Source organism: Lingula anatina, chromosome 7 (genome assembly GCF_051362555.1).
Source record: "Lingula anatina isolate TDL-2025a chromosome 7, LinAna3.0, whole genome shotgun sequence".
Taxonomy (NCBI): domain Eukaryota; kingdom Metazoa; phylum Brachiopoda; class Lingulata; order Lingulida; family Lingulidae; genus Lingula; species Lingula anatina.
In genome coordinates this window covers 5,122,323-5,135,548 of record NC_141773.1, presented here as the reverse complement: position 1 = coordinate 5,135,548, position 13,226 = coordinate 5,122,323, and the positions used below count along the sequence as shown (strand labels likewise).

General features: G+C 37.4%; 2 protein-coding genes across 2 annotated transcripts; both read left to right on the top strand.

The window, feature by feature from the left end:
- LOC106176148 (putative Kunitz-type serine protease inhibitor) lies at positions 1–5,677 on the top strand. The gene is made up of 9 exons (XM_087018077.1): positions 1–225; positions 562–582; positions 1,880–1,970; positions 2,294–2,341; positions 2,654–2,871; positions 3,178–3,268; positions 4,029–4,232; positions 4,497–4,673; positions 4,995–5,677. Exons 1-9 carry the CDS (start codon positions 157–159, stop codon positions 5,081–5,083), a joined length of 1,008 nt encoding a protein of 335 aa, XP_086874203.1. The 5' UTR covers positions 1–156; the 3' UTR covers positions 5,084–5,677.
- A 1,101-nt stretch (positions 5,678–6,778) lies between these two features.
- On the top strand, positions 6,779–13,169 carry LOC106176150 (uncharacterized). The gene is made up of 7 exons (XM_013558404.2): positions 6,779–6,960; positions 7,238–7,267; positions 9,392–9,488; positions 9,825–10,055; positions 10,730–10,780; positions 11,362–11,532; positions 12,308–13,169. Exons 1-7 carry the CDS (start codon positions 6,901–6,903, stop codon positions 12,385–12,387), a joined length of 720 nt encoding a protein of 239 aa, XP_013413858.2. The 5' UTR covers positions 6,779–6,900; the 3' UTR covers positions 12,388–13,169.
- The last annotated feature ends 57 nt before the right edge of the window (positions 13,170–13,226 follow it).

Genomic DNA, 13,226 nt, shown 5'->3' with positions numbered 1-13,226 from the left:
CGACCGCTGATGTATTTAAGTCACCGGTGGATGGATAACAGCTCAATTCAGCTTTTATCGCCATCAAGTGATATCATCATTTGTGTTATTTGTAAAAGGATATGTGTTTTTGAAACTCTTCTCTGGTTGTTCCATTAAATCTACCGAAGCAGCAAGATGGTGTGGATCTCCAGTAAAGTTCTCATCGTGCTGTCTGTTCTTCTCTTTCAAAGCTCGTCAGCCGTGGTAGGTATCTCTGCACTTTGAAAATGCAGCAACACATTGATTCATTATGATTAAAAATGATATAAATTGAAAAATGATAGTTGTAAATATTAAGATCATATTTAGATCTACAATCTGAAGCAATTAATCAGTGTAAGTATTTAAAGAATGGTGCCACATGTCGAAATGAATGGGAATAGTCAAGAACAATGTTTCCAGCAACAAGTACTATACGTAGTTTATGACAGTTTTTAGTTTATATCTCAACGTGTGGCAGCGCAGAAGATATTATCAAATTACAGTCTTATCAAATTACAGTCTGTATCACTCTTTAATTGTCTTTTTTTTTCATTATAGATGCAAGGCAAAACGTGCGAGGTAAGTCACACTTTTTCTTAACCAGATGCCAATAGTGCAATACAGATTAAATTTAATAACGGACGTTAACATTAAAATGCCTATAAAAAATTGCTTCACATTACTTTAGCTTCCACATAACGTTTGTATTCCGTTGATACGGTCATTTGCCAAGCGAAAGCAGTGTAACACCCCATTTCCATAGATTTTTAGATCGATCTATCCCTGTGGGGAGTCTCACTAGATTACTGTCAGCTTGGCCGGCTTAAGCGTCTGTCCCGCCTACTAAAAGCTGTAAGGGGGTAATTAACTATGGTGCCCGCTCGGCTGACTGCAATTTAGCGTGAACCCCAAGGGAGTTAGGTCGATCTAAAACTTAATCTTTAGATCGATCTAAATCTCTGGGAAAGCACCCTAATATTAACCTGCTCATATCATGTACTCGTGAATTTATAGGACATAATGCAATCTGCTTCTCTTTGACCGCACTCACAACCAAAATATGGCCGACCCACATGAAAGCTTACTGAGTAACCCACGCAGGGAATCTTTGTAGTGTATATTAGAGGATTATGCGGTAAGCTTTCAAGTGGATCGGTCATATTTGATCCGCGATCTGTTAGTCCGCGGGTCAAATTGTTCTGAATGCGCCTTTCACCTTCATCAACATATTTGAATGCATCACTTTGACCGGGAGACTTGTCAAAAAAAAAAAAATAATAATAATAAAAAAAAATAAAAACTTACAAGATGACATTCAGAGGGAAAGGCTTTTTTATTTATTCTTTAAATGTCGTGGCGCCCAAACCTTATGTATACTGTATATGAAATAAAACTTACCCAAGTCCCAAATAAAGGTGCCCCCGAGACAAACAAAATAGCAGTACAACAACATTGTTGTAGGTGCAACAATGGTACTTCTTCCTGGTCACCTGTTTATTGGTTAATTGCCGAGTGCATGCACTGGACCATGTCGTGGACGACACCATCGCATATTTGTGGGATATCCCAGTGATGCTATGTGTGCGGTCTCGATCGTCACGACCGATTTTCCGCATAGCACACATTTATTTTTTGTACTGGAGGAAATAAACACTATTTCCTCGGGGAAATTAACCTGTGTTTAAATTATTTAAAAGTGGAATCAGTGTATCCACATTGACAATTTTTGAAATCATTAACAAGGAAAAGGTCAATTTTAATGGTATTTGCTTTTAACATTTACAAAGGCATGATTTATAATCGTTACCAATCAAATGTCCAGAAAGAAATGGCTTTTGATGATGTCAGTTTAATCAATATTGTATTATTCTAACAGGATATAAGTTGTCCAGATGGCTCAGTGTGTCGCCAGTATACCACAGCGTGTGTCACTGCCCCCTGTCCACAGTCTGAACCTGAGTGTGTCGGTGAGTTTTTTTATGCCTTTTATATTTGTGGTAATGATTGTTTTATATCAAAAATTGAATAAAATATGCAGAGTTGGGTCAGTATATAATATGCTTGTGTTTCTCATCGACATTCGTAGCGAATGTTCAATTGATTGGATTTCGGCGGAAAAATACAATAAAGAGAACTTTCCGGTACATGCTGCAATATAAACCATACATGTACAACTCCAAATATTTTGGAAATGTATTGAAGTCGCACTTCCTAGATGCTCCAGTTGGTTCCATCTGCTGCCAGTGAAAGCGACTTAAAAAATTAAAATCAATAATATCTTATTTTTCAGTCCAAGCCTCAGGCAAGCCACAAGTAGGCATCGAAGAAACTCCAAAAGGTAGATATATCCTTAAACACGTTTGGTGTTGATCACATGATGATATATCGTACGGCACCTTTAATTGTATTTATGGAAGCTCCATTTTTCTATTTTGAGTTTGCATTTTTAGTATTAAGTAAATATGCTATAAATCAGTAAATATACACGCAAAGTTTAGACATAGTAGGTGCTTATTTTTCCGTTGGTTATTCTTGAAGGTGCCTACCATACAATATACGGTTCGTCATCTGCACTTCAGATAGAGTTAGGGCGAGTTAATTGTGGCTTTATACTTTTTTACTCACTGACGTTCAATTCTCGTTATTTTAGATGTGTGCAGTGAGCCTAAGGTTATAGGCAGGTGCAGGATGTCCATCCCAAGGTTTTATTTCAATGCCGAAACAAATGCCTGTGAGTCGTTTACATATGGCGGCTGCGACGCAAACGGAAACAACTTCCTGACGCTTGAAGATTGCCAGAACGCTTGCCCGGGTTCGCCTGCGGTGGCTGTCCAACAGATACAACAGAGAGAGGCCACTTCTTGCAAGGTGAGATTTAATTTTATTTACTTACCTATTATTCCATCTCAACGATTGACACATACAAATATCTACTTGATGGGGTCACTTTTTATCATCGGACATTACACAAAATGTGACTTTCACGTCGTTATATAGGCTAATTTGAAGAAAGCCGTACATGTACCTATACCTTTAGCAAGACACACCATTTTGGCGTTTGCATAAGGAGCTCAGTTTTGATCCTCACGATCCATTCATTTGTTATTTTTTCATCAATAAACAGTAGTGTCATTTAAAAACGGTGATAACTTCAAGTATCATTTCATATATTAGGATATGGAGTGCCCGGCCGGTACCCAATGCCAACAGGAGACAGCAGTTTGCGTCACCAGTCCTTGTCCTCAGCCTAAACCACTATGTGTTGGTAGGTTCTAAATTCACTCGTCATAAACTATTTTATACAGAGTTGTTGTTTAAGAACAAACTTTGGTGGTTGAATTTTTGAGCTGGGCCAAGCAAATTGAAATATTGTAGGGAATTCTTTAGTATCATACAATTAAAGGCACTGTGTATGCACGGTGTATGCACGTTTTGTTTCATTCTGTTCTGCTTGATTTTGTAACCATATTCAAAGTACATGTCCATCTAATGGACAGTGGTATTTGAAATGCCCAACACTAAATAGTAAATTACACCTTCTCTTTCTGTTAGCTATACCGTCAAGTGGAGGTGAAGTAGGAAGTTTATTGTGTTAGTTTATTGTTATAATCATCTGATTTTATAAATTTCACGTCAAATGACGGTTTACCATTTTCTGCAAAGCACTCTGGTGTGTGCATTCCTTAACTTACAAAATTCAAATCGATATAAAATATTATAGGCTATGGTGAAAATTTCAATTCTTAATCATAAACTCGGTGGACATTATTTTAATACAATGAGAATTGCAACATTCCAAATGGCATTTTATTCTGTTTCAGAGAGTTTTGCTCTAAATGAGTGAACAGATAGCCAATTGCTAAAAACCAGTGAAGCTGCTTTTTGAATAAAAAATAAACAGTGTAAAACTAGAATTCAAGACGGCTGAGATTTTTGCCCTGAGACTGACCATAAACTCATGCTCAAACAGAATAAATTTCAGTTTTAAAATTTTATTATAACTGATTATTTTTGTCTATTTTCAGACGTTTGTCGCGAGCCAAAAGTTGTGGGCCATTGTCGAGGCTATTATACAAAATATTATTTCAACTCGGAGTCAAACACGTGTGAGGAATTCATCTACGGCGGTTGTGGAGGAAACGGGAACAATTTTGGATCACTTCAGGACTGTCAAAGCGCATGCGCAAGGTCATCTGGGGAGGTCACTCAGCAGAGCCAACAGGCGGATTGTAAGTATTTATTTTATCTATTTTCATTTTCACGGTGTTAGGTGTCACTGCAAAGAGACAAGAGTTCGATGGAAGGGGAAGGATGGGGCCCTATTTATTTTTATTTGTTCGAATATGTCACAAATTTTATTTGGCTAATTTTCACCTCACTGTAACAATTATTAAAATTATTTCTTGGTTATGCGTCCAGACAGTTTCATTGCACACCTTCACTTGATTCCAATTTTGTACTTCACATATTTCTAAGCGAATTCAATCTTTCAGCATCTTGTCCAGTTCCCAGACAAGTCTTTAGACTGTGCGGCTCCCCGTGTCCGCCCACGTGCTCCAACCCCAACCCGGTGTGTATGATGGTGTGTACGCTAGGGTGTGAATGCCCGCGCAGCGCCCCAGTGCTTCACGAGGGGAGGTGTATCGCGGCCGAGGAGTGCCCACAAACAGGTGAAATACACTTAAAACGTTATGAGGTGTCAGTCGCTATATATAGAATCAAACGGTGTGTTTCAGATATCGGTGTAGTTTTTATTGTCTATTAGCGCCACTAATTGGAAAGATTTCGAACGAAAGTTATCACGTAGGCTTAACAGTGCATATATCAGCTAGTTTTACAATTTTTAAGTATTTAATTTGATTAAAATTATCAAAACATGTCAACCATCACATGTGTGCTGAGTAGAACCTTACTAACCTTATGACTAAATGTTAAACATGTCAGAATATATGACGCAGTGGTCATTTGAGTTAATATTTTTTTCATTGCAGGTACAAAACCATCGAGTCTTGCCTTCTTATTCCGCTGCTTCAACAGAGAGTTTTACACCGATCCATTGACCGGCAGAATAACCTGCTAACATATCACGATATCATTTTATATCTAAACAAATATTGTTCATTGAGCTACATCCCAAAGCACAGTCATCTACATCTCCCATATGAAAAGTTCTGACTTTTTGACTTATTGCAACGTACATTTTCCTTATTGTGTAATTTGTAAGTGAGAGCAGATGCAACTTTACCGGTACGGCCTGCAAGTGTTAAGACGCATATTTGTATATGTATTCTTTGCTATAGTTCTGTATATGTATATAGATACATATATTCTATATTCCATAATTTTTTATGCGTCAGTATACCAGTACATACATCCACTGCACGTGTTTACTTGTAGTTACTGTACGAAACGTGTTGTTCTTCTATTTAAGTTTAGTCACATCTATTTAGAAATCAGTGCGAGATATGGCTTCAAAACTAATAGTTCAGTACCTTAGACGAAAACGGAAATCTCTGGTATTTATTGGGAATAAGGAATAACGATTGTATAATAAGGAAATTAATGTTTATAGAAGAAGAATTATACACATGTATGTAGTTTTTGTGTTGTATACCGTTGTTTTGTTTGTTGTAAATCATTTTACCTTGTAAGAAAATAAATATTGTCAAAAGAATGGGCTGTTTTTTTTTTAGCAATCTCCGCATAAGTGTTGAACAGTGTCATTAGCTCTGTTTGAAATGACTAGTTTCTTTTATCAATACCAGCCAATATTTCGTCTGCTAACATTCAGACTCCACCAGCCCCCCTTTCCCTCGTGAAGTCTATATAAATTTCTAGAGCTATTTACAATAGAAACTCTATTGGCCATTTCCTCATAAGTGATTGTTCGTTGTCTATTTAATAGAAATAATAATATGTATTAAGGAATGCCAATGACCACATAATATATCAAGATGTTAGATTAGCTACTGGGTATAGGCCTCGATACTGTGCAATAATGAAATGGTGTCTAAGTGGTATGCGCGTCTGCGATCAGTGTAACTACATGTACATACCATGGGGTGAAAAAGTTCAGGGCATCTTTCAAGGATTAACTTGGGCACAGTGTGAATGCCACGATTATACTCTCATGATTAGCAGTATGCCAATAAGCAATATTTTGAGCCTTTAACATACATGTAAATCATTTATCTATAAGTAGTCGGTTTGTCACGGAAACAGAACATATACATATATATATGTGATTAGAAAAGAGTTGCGTTGACCTGAAAGTAAGAAGTAGATCTTTTTAATCTTTTGATTACTGATTACAAGAACAGTAATAACAGCAGTGCCTTCTGTGATGAAACAACAGTCACAGCACCCAGTACAAGTATTTTTCACATCCACTTAAGTGTTCCAACAGCTCTAGAAAACGTTCAGTTACTTTGCACCTTCAGGTCTAGGATATTGCCAGAAATTGCGTGTACAAAGCACATTTGTGTAGCGATTTCGGTTTCTGTCCTTGCTTTGAATTGGTCGATCATTAAAAGAATTATGTATATGTATAATAGGCGTCTGTGTTCACTAAAAATAAAAAATAAACAGTTGCAGAATGTAATGATTTTTGTAAAGTAAAGTAAATTAAAGTAAAGTAAGGTAAATCTTGAAGAAACTGAGACTTAGCTATCAAACTACTGCACAGACTACATACCATGCCTATCATCGTTTATGACTCGTATGAAGTAAGTCATACATACATTGTCTCAAGTCTGGTCCGGTCAATTGGACAGCGGTGGCCGCTTCATGGACCCAAGACACGCTAGCCAGGGTATATATGTCCCAGCGCTAACAAGGCTCTAGTTTGAAACAGACAGAGATAGATAAATAAATAGAGAGAGATAGAGAGATTTGAAAATGGACATGCCAACAGCTGTTGTGGTATTTTCGATGTTTTGTTTGGTGGGCTTAGCTACGGTAAGGCTATTCAATTTAATTGGCTTTAGTTTTTTGAATAACGGAGTTTGGAATTTGATTTCTTAGTAGTTACACAGCAGTAACTTTAAATATAGCACTGAATGAAATTTGAAATATTTGAAAAAAAAACTGATATCTTGCACGTCAAAAAGTAAAACGGGTGGGTAACTTAACACATGATCTAAAATTATTTCTGCAGAACATGCTTTATGCACGTGAGAAAGTATATTTCATTCAGTCTATAACTATATATTCAAAAATCTGTTTGTATTTATAGGCACAGCAAGTTGGAGGGCCATGCCTGTCTGTAAGTAGAAAAAAGTTATGGTTGAATCTAAAGATTCCATAGAAAATTTATTATTGCGCTGTATGATTAATCATCCACGTACTTTGTGATGACTACATCATAGAGTTGCCCTACGTGAAGTGAATTCATACCATTTGCAAATGCTGGTGCATGTACAACGTCATAGACCATTAATCGTTTTCACGTTGAACGAATACAGTTTAATGTAACAATCTTTTAGATGGTTTAAATGTCTACATTCATTAGAGAAAGCGTGCTGGAAAATGTGAAAAAATTATTTGTTTTTATAGTACAAGGACAATTAAATACTTTCCTCAGTTATAAAAAACGTTATTTGCCAATGACAATTAAAATAGTTCTTTATTTGTAAGCATAATATCTATTATAAAAATCTTGTTATGCTGCTTAGACCTTTCTGTCAGTTAAAAAAATATACCATTTTCAGAAAAGCTGAACTTTTTGGCAAACGTCTTTTCTAAGCATGGCTTATTTGTTCTGGTCGCTGCAGTTTCCCACATGGAGGACAAATCTGGAAGCAGTTGTCAAATAAATGATATCTTTTTTCATGCATTAAAAAATGGCATGAATCAAGTTACATAATGGCTGTCAATAATAATTTTGCATTGGTTTAGTTCAGAAATTCCACCCCACATCTTCAGTGTCCATTTATCTCATCGTGGCCCTAACCACTCCTCAATGACTCCTTTCTCTCTTTATTACAATTTGACCACCATTGTCGACCACGCCCCCTTGTTTACTTCCTTATTTATTTCATGAGATCTAGGCCGAAAACAACCATTAAGCGCGGGACATTATTTATCACTGGTAATTGGCTGGAGTTTCCCACGTCCACACTCACTCATCAAGACATTGATTATTTTTACCTTGTTGTCTCTGCTGGGGAAAGCTTTCATGTTTTTTGTAGTAATAATCTTATCAGTGGGTCCCTTTTCATCGATTGACTTAAGACCGAAAGTAGGTGTCATTTTAAAGCCCATTTTTTTTATTAGTCGGCTAAACTGAAGATTAATGAGTAGTGGCCAAAATGAACTTGTCTTATAAAAGAAAGGAGTCCCTGTGGCTAATTGTTTAAACCAATTGTTGCCTTATGTTAATGCACTACTGGAAGTGTATTCTAAATTGAATTAGACCACCATTTACTGTCTTAATGATAAGACCAAAAGGTCTGTGTCTAATGATGTTTTGAGAAACTGACCCTGCACGTTAAAAAGCAACAGCCGTTGTCTTGCGTGCTTCACCCATATAATGGCGCTCCCCTGTTGCTCTATAATTATATGCTGCTACCACAATGGTCACGATACTTCACCAGTTAATATTACGGTGCCGGATTCCAGGTTAAATGCTATCAGAAACATCTCGTCGGTAAATACTAAATGTGTCTAAACGAGGGCCAGTGGAGACGCCAATACCTGCTGTCGTATGTTATGATATCCATTGTTCTTTAATGTCGGCGTCTTGGGTGATTTTGGTTTGTTTACCAGTAATTTGAGATGAATATCTACAGGAATGGCAAAGGAGCGTTTATCATGATTTTAAAAAAGGGAGTTTTTGAACTGAAGCCAAGCGACGTTTATGATTCATGCCTTAGTATCCTTGATAACAGATGGGAATCTAACTACACGCGAAACATGGTGCAGCACAATTTCAGATCAGGACAACTAACACATTTAGGTTGAGACGACCGCTCTCTAGGACCTAGTGTAAAACTGCAAACACACTGGAAACCTTGTTGTACATGCAGAGTATATTCTCATCACTCTGCCCTTGCGTTTAGTCATTTTGTTAAATACAAGCTCCAATTGTTAGGCCAATTCTTTAACCCAATTCATGTTTGACACTTCTCAAAAATGGATCATATCGCAAGGAAACAGGGTTAATATTCACGAATGATGCATTTAAAGACTTAATAAGAATACTCATTTTGTAATTTTCATTTTTTTTTAAATGAAGATAATAATTTTTAAAGTTTGACTTTTGTACTTGAATTATATCAAGTTCTCTCGACATTAAGTTCATATCCATTTCATTATACAGTACAGTATGTTTAGTGAAGCTCCTGTGCCTGTATTTATATATTAACATTACACATTATTCCCGCTTCAGAACAATCCTTGTGGTCCGGGCACAAGGTGTGTACAGGACACAATATTCTGCATCCGGGCACCTTGCCCCCAGCCTGCGCCTAGGTGTGTCCCTGACGGTGAGTATAGTGACGCTCATATTTGTTGGCGCGATATTAAGAAATACACGCGGTACATGCAGTCTTAACTCCTCAAAACAGCAACATGTATGGTTACCGACCTATACAGACGTACTTATGCATGTACATACGCGGTACATATACACTGTACACACATATACACGTGTACATATGAGCACATTCGTACTTATAAAAGTATATATATATAAAATATTTTATAACATATAAGAGTATCAATAACTAACTTTAAAATGATTGCTTGTTTGTTATACATGAAAATACAATTTCAACTGCCAAAATCACCATTTCATCTTATACCATCTATTACATATACAGGATTGGGGCAAACCTCAAACCAAGTATGTACATTGGGAAAGGATGTCGGTCCCTGCCGAGCCAGATTAGATCGCTTCCACTACAACGCCAACGCTGGACGGTGTGAGCAGTTTGAGTATGGTGGCTGTCGTGGCAACGGGAATAATTTCAGATCTCGCGCAGAGTGCGAGAACACGTGCATGGTTCCGAGAATTGGCGGTCAGACTCGCGTGCAAACCACGGATCCTCTGCGTAAGTCTCAAACATTTCAGTTTGTTTAGTTTTTTCTTAAAGAAAGAACAACAACACTACATACATAAAACATTTTTCCTTTTTTCACAGAAAACAAATTGTGTATCATCAGACATGAACTTATTAGTGATGATTCGAGTGGAGCATTTTCGAGGATCCCAAGAAAATTTGCATTTGGTATCCAGCACCGAAGGCTGTAAAGGGGAGGGGCAAGAGGGACTGCCCAATTCCTTGACATTATTAAATAACTTTAAAAGCTGTATACCTTTTCCTACCATCTACGTGACCAGCTGCCCTAAGCATTTTTGTCACCCTACAGTCAATGTATCTTATACATTTATTATCAAACTTCCTTTTTCGAATGGAAACGCATTTGCGTAAAATAGGCGTCACAGCTAACACATTTGGATGTTTCACGTTGCGATGTTTCGGCAGACTTTAAGATAAAGATAAAGTTAAAGATAAATTAGGCGAAACGTTGGAATCGTGTTCCAGAACCTTTGGCCGCTTTTGACAGGCTTTGGTCATAGTTAATGATGATGCGATCACACTGGCCGATAGCTGGTATAGAGATTCATTAGGGTTGCACAGGACAGGGAGAACCTTGTTATTTTCATAGGATTGAAGTCCAATATCAGCTTTAATCTTTTCAAATACCATTTGTTCATTTCCAGCCCCTAGAAATCCTCTGCAAAGACCAAGAAGACCTCCCGGACCATCTCAAGGTAATCTCTCCAGGGGACTTTGAATAATTTCATTTATAGGTGTAAATAGTGTGTTTATACTAATCTCATTTTTAAAAAGTAATTTAAGATGTAGAAAGTTACATGTACCTTCCCACTGAGGCAGGCTTTACAGCAACACCAAAGTCGAAATGTTTTGCACAAGTTAAGTTTTTTTTACTTCTCAAATGACCTGTTTTATATTTATGAAGGGTAAAAAAAATGAAATTGTTCGTAAAATTCAAGCCACTGTGTCCGAATGTAATTTTACAGTATGTCGGAGGCTTCAACGGTATAGCCTAGTGGCTCACCACCGTCTATGACCATTATTCAAGTTTTGCAAACAACCGAACCTTTAAATGGTGTCTTCAAATCAAAGGAGGCGAAAAATTTTGTCACAGCCCTCTTTTACTTTTTGTTGAAAATCACTTAAAAAATGTGTGTGTTGAGTAGAAACATAATTCACACACGGATTTTATACGCTGTTTGTAAGCTTTTATTTTATGCCCCGTTTTACTGCGCCGAAAGGAATTTATTTTTTTATGATACACTGACTGTCCTTTTTCCGTTCTCCATAATTTCAGTCTGCCCAGACGGCCTTGTATTCTCCAACTGCGGACTGACGTGCACTCGCACGTGCTCTAACCCCTCCCCACGCTGTGTGACAACGTGCAAGCCCGGGTGCATGTGCCCGATGGAAAGACCGTTTTTTGAAAACGGAAGGTGTGTGACACGAAACGAGTGCCGTCTTTTAGGTGAGTTCCCACAAGGAATACAGTGCTCAGGGACTGGTTTTACAAAATAGCCTAAACTCCAAAATTGGCCTTAGTTTGGTCGGTTCAAATTAAATTCACACCAGGGGTTGTTGATATGTAAATATAAAGTAAATATTGCTCTGAAACGTAAACCATGTCTCTCCTGTTATAAACCAGGTAAAGCGTTTCATTCATTGCTCTACTGCCGATTTATTTTGGGTGCATGAAAGTAGACTTGAACTTGGGTCTGAAAGTTCAGGACAATCTTTGGGCTATAGCTCTTATGTAAAACGGGTCGTAGATTAATGTTGACGGGGTGCAATCAGGAGAAAATTGTACATTTCCTTTCCTGCGATACAAATGCCTAACATAAATCAGGTTTTGTCTTAGGTATTGTTGTTTTGATTCAGTCAAGCTGACACAAATATCTACTGTCGTGTCGTGGTCGTGACGCCTACTGTATTTAGGCTCTGGTGGATTTATGGGAATGTATTAGCATTTAAGGTGCAAAAAGTGAACAAAAGCACACGTCTTTTCACGTGTAGGGTAACCACAGATTTCTACGTGTATGTGTAAGTGCAGGCAAATCTTTAGTGTTGATCATATTAGGTCGTGTGTTAGCATGAGAGCACGAATATGCATGCATCCACACGTGTACTTCAGCGTGTTCGTCTTTACACGCCAAAGTAGGCGTTCTCGACTAATATCTGTTTTGGTTAATAATAGTAAACTATATTTCATACAATTTATACAATTCTATTTGCTTTAATTTCAGCTACAAGAGAGGCTCTTCCCGTCAGAAACCCAAATGTTCCATGCCGCTTTGATTCTTTCTCCGGTAGACTAGTTTGTTGAACAAACTTGACAAATTAAAAAAAAGAAATTGGGATAATTGTAAGATAAACGCTGCATAAATCCCACATTCACGCCAATATTATCTATTTAAAGCTAAGCATTAGAGAAATGACAATTATTATTGAAGGCCTTTTCCAGTCAATTATTTTGTGTTCCCTCCCACAAATAAAATATGGTTCAGTTATTTAGAGCGAAGGTAATATGACAACAGACTGATTTTACTCACTACGTCAAGAAAGCTGCTTAAAGACACGTCTCCAGAGACTCCGTTTCCAGACCCATGTATTAAATAACAAATCGTGCCTAGAAAGCGAACTTCCTATGGAGGTTAAAAGCTTCGTGGGCTTGAGCCTGATATACCGTAGGCGATACGTGAAAGGTGCATTATCTTGTTTTCCAATCCTGAGGTAGTTTTGCTGTCAACATATTGCATCATCACACTTGTCATATGGTAGATGTGAGAGTACAGGAACGTTCTGCGAATAATTAATGGCTCTCGTCGGCACACAATCCTGGTAGTAGTAGCGTGTGCGACGGGGTTTTTAACGGATTTAATTGGAGAATGCAGGAAGTGGTTTTGATAGCAAATCACATATGCAAAAGAAGCATTGGTGTTGTTTTCGCTACTTTGAAACCCAAGAAGACATCATAGATCACAGCGTAAGTTTAAGACAAACTGGAGGTGTTTTTGAAAGTACAAGTGTTTGTTGATGCTAAAAACATTTATAATTTTACTATCGATGTTATCATTTCATGTGGATAAAATTGTTTACTGCAGCGAAGATGTGTTCTCGTCTTTTGAGTGAATAGGAAACGTTTCATCGATCAATTACACCAAC

Bases quoted from the DNA above. Each gene is read 5' to 3' on its own strand.
- LOC106176148 (XM_087018077.1), top strand. From the start codon at position 157: ATGGTGTGGATCTCCAGTAAAGTTCTCATCGTGCTGTCTGTTCTTCTC. The intron at 226-561 runs GTAGGTATCTCT...TTTTCATTATAG, and splicing joins TTCAAAGCTCGTCAGCCGTG to ATGCAAGGCAAAACGTGCGA. The intron at 1,971-2,293 runs GTGAGTTTTTTT...CTTATTTTTCAG, and splicing joins GTCTGAACCTGAGTGTGTCG to TCCAAGCCTCAGGCAAGCCA.
- LOC106176150 (XM_013558404.2), top strand. From the start codon at position 6,901: ATGGACATGCCAACAGCTGTTGTGGTATTTTCGATGTTTTGTTTGGTG. The intron at 7,268-9,391 runs GTAAGTAGAAAA...TTCCCGCTTCAG, and splicing joins TTGGAGGGCCATGCCTGTCT to AACAATCCTTGTGGTCCGGG. The intron at 10,781-11,361 runs GTAATCTCTCCA...CCATAATTTCAG, and splicing joins ACCTCCCGGACCATCTCAAG to TCTGCCCAGACGGCCTTGTA.